Source organism: Fukomys damarensis, unplaced genomic scaffold (assembly GCF_012274545.1).
Source record: "Fukomys damarensis isolate Sample0158 unplaced genomic scaffold, DMR_v1.0_HiC HiC_scaffold_23, whole genome shotgun sequence".
Classification (NCBI taxonomy): Eukaryota; Metazoa; Chordata; class Mammalia; order Rodentia; family Bathyergidae; genus Fukomys; species Fukomys damarensis.
In genome coordinates this window covers 7151913-7155198 of record NW_022900935.1, presented here as the reverse complement: position 1 = coordinate 7155198, position 3286 = coordinate 7151913, and the positions used below count along the sequence as shown (strand labels likewise).

At 46.0% G+C, this 3286-nt stretch overlaps 1 protein-coding gene across 1 annotated transcript in view; it reads right to left on the bottom strand.

The window, feature by feature from the left end:
* Akirin1 (akirin 1) overlaps positions 1 to 3263 on the bottom strand; it is a 14766-nt gene extending 11503 nt beyond the window's left edge. Inside the window, exon 1 of the mRNA XM_010625857.3 lies at positions 2905 to 3263. Within this exon, the coding sequence (XP_010624159.1) occupies positions 2905 to 3124 (220 nt within the window). The 5' untranslated portion in view covers positions 3125 to 3263. The remainder of the gene's footprint in view (positions 1 to 2904) is intronic.
* Between the last annotated feature and the right edge of the window lie 23 nt (positions 3264 to 3286).

Sequence of the window (3286 nt, the reverse complement as noted above, 5' to 3'; positions counted from 1 at the left end):
AAAAAAAAAAAAAAAAAAAAAAAAAAAAAAAAAAAGCGACCCCAATCCACAAGGTATTTTTCAACTCTCAACCCACAATCAATTAACTACTTTGTGTCTAGACTCACTCCAAATTGATAAACATCCCCCTGAAGGCAATCCCCTTCCTGGCCGAGTATCCACTCATTAAAAATTGAAGTAAACAAGCTGGGCTTGGTGGTGTATGCCTGCAATCCCAGCACTGGGAGGCTGAGGCTGGAGGAATGCCCTGAGTCTGAAGCTGTGTGGGCTACATAGTGAGTTTAAGGCCAGTCTGAACTACATAGCAAAACTAAAAACAAAACAAAACAAAAAACATTTAAATAATCAAAGGCTTAATTTTATAGGGCTATGTCACAAAAAATGCTTTATTATACATATCCTTTTTTAAGGGTGAAGTTTTTAAAATAATTTCTGAGAGAAATTTACAAGCTCTGACATAACAACTGTGATGTTATAAAATGAAGTTACTGATTATTAAACTCACTTTCCCCTTAACTGACTTCATTCTTAGTCTATCAACAACTGACACTTCTTCCCCCATTCTTCCTTTTTAATCCAGAAACATTTTTCACTTAAGTCAAAGTACAAGTATCAAATAATGAATCATTAATACTTGATATTTCTTTCACGACAGAACCAAATCTCAGTAAGCATTAAGAAACACGGTGCTGGAGGTACAGCTCAATGATACAGCACTTGTCTATTGTGCATGGATTTTATTCCCAAACACTGTAACACAATAATGTAAATAAAATAAGAACATAATTGAGGGTGGGGGGGTGCAAATCATTGGTAGAGTGATCCCTAAGCATGCCTTGGGTTCAATCCCTAGTATCCCTCCCAAAAAAGGAAATAAAATTATTTGAACATAAACCACCAAGTAACTAGTTTGTATAATCTTTGCAAACACTAGGCTGTAACATTTAACAAACAGTGCTTCTGGCTGAGGGGGGATTAGCTTGGCAGCAGAGTGCATGGTTAGTAAGAGGCCCTCTATTTGATACCTGGCACACACAAAAAAAAGGGAAAAAAAGCAGTCTTATTATAGCACTCTGCCATATTCAGATCTCCAAATATACTAAACAATCACTTATTAACCAACAAAAACAGATGGGGCAAGTGCTAGTTCATTTTGTAGGAAACCCAAAAAGGATGTGACTATCCTTGGATATTTGTAGGAGCAATGGAAGAAAAGAAAAATAACTCCAAGAGAACGCCTACGCTTCCTTTTTTTTTTTTTTTTTTTTTTTTTTTTTTTTTTTTTGAGTCAGGGTCACACTATGCTGCTGTCCAGGCTAAAATGGAACACCTGAGCACAAGTACGCCTGTCTCTGCCTCCCCAGCATCTGGGACTACAGGTGTGTACCATAACACCCTGCCTGCTTCTTTTTCAGGCCCTTTACAAAAAACTTTTCTAAACATTATCTTATTCTGTGCTTAAGGCTATATACACCATTAAGTGGCTGGGCAATTTAAAGTAGAATAAAGTTCCTTAGGGGGCTGGTTAGGTAATGGATGGAAGATTTAAGAAATGAATCTACTGGGATTAGCAAAGAAGGGAAAAACACCATGACTGGCACAGAAAAGTAGGTCTTAGGGAAACAGCAGAGGCACAGTTTGGAGAAAATATATCAAAGATTGATCAGGTGATACACAGCTGATAAACCCTTTGAATTCCAGGATACAGCTGGGCCTGATGGCACATGCCTATAATTCCTGCATGGTTGAAGCAGGAGGATCACCACAAATTCAAGGCCAGACCGTATTACACAGTGAGTTGTCTAGGCCCGCCTGAACTACACAGTGAGACCTTGTCTCAAAAAAATCAAAAGAATTACAGAATACAGAAGTGGTGAACACAAGGATAAAGTTCAGAAGACCTCCTGGCTGCATTATGGACCTGCAGAGGAAGGAGAAAATGAAGCCGAAAGGCACTGGGAACTGAAAAGAGGTGAGGATAAAATGATTTTTAAGGCGATTCCAAGGTTTTGCTTAAGCTTGAGAAACAAAAACACACAAAAGACACAACTCGCCAAAATTCATTTTTGAGAGCCTTTCATTTCTGGGAGCCCTTCAAAACTAGTAAATATTTATGCTAATGTATTTTCCCCTCTCTACTGAAATATGATAGCTATCTACTGTCAAACCAGCCCTTCCCTCTCCTCGGCCGAAGTGGAATGCCTTATCGAAGAGTGCCTGTATTACAGATAGTTGAATTCCTGCTGCCAAAACCTCTGTATGTTGAAGGATTCTCAAATTCCGGCTAACGAACTGCCGGCTTCAAGCCTTATTTGGTACAAGACAATAGCCGTACACTAAAACATGGCCAGCCCCTTTTAGAAATGGTCAGGTTGAAATCGGATTCGATGACCCTTGCATCAGTCTTCGGTCCCTAAAGGCTTCTTCGGGATATCGGCTCTCCCTACAAGCTACTGTACCTCGCAGAGCGGCAAACACTCACGCCCCTTCCCAGTCACCCGCCCCCACCCGCCTCCCTCAAGGCCGGCTTCGTGAGCAGAATCCAATTTTCCATGGCCCAGTGGATCTGCAAGGCTCAGTGCAGCCGAAGCAGGAGGGGCTTCACTTCAGGAACAGCGTTGAGTCCCGAGCTGCCTGGGATATTCCTATCTTCCTCTTGGTGCCCACCCCATCCTGGCTCTCCAGCTCCAGAAAAACCAAAATCCGACACAGTGAGGCCACTACCCTTTCCCGGATGTCTCCCATCTCCGGAAGCAACCAGGCCCAGAGGCACCCCAGTTCCCTTTTCTCAAGGCAAAGAAGTGGTCCCTGAGTGAATTCGCCCCGCGTTCACGACCCTCTCCCACCCCCACCCTCCAATGCCTGAGCCTGGCTTCCTGCCAAGCCCGCAGCAGCGCAGGTTACCCGGAGTTGGAAGGCGCCGCTCGCTGCCGGGCGGGGCGGGCTGCTGTAGAATCGGCTGCGGGGTCTGCGTCTGAAGTGGCGGCGGCGGCTCAGCGTCCGGGGGCCTGAGGCCCGGAGTAGGGCCGGGAAGAGGGGCGCAGCGTCGCCGTTTCGGGGAACCGGGGCTCAGCAGCGCAGCCTCGAACTCCATAGGCCGCTTCAGTGTCGCCCCGCACGCCATGCCGCTGAGGGGCCAGAGACCAGGAGCCGACGCGGCGACAACTGCACACTGAGCTCCGGCTCCTCAGCGGGGATCACAAGCCAAGCCGGCTCCAATGGCGCCTCCAGCACCCGGCCGCGACGCTGGCCCCGCCCCTGTGACGTCATGGGAGCTCGGAACAGG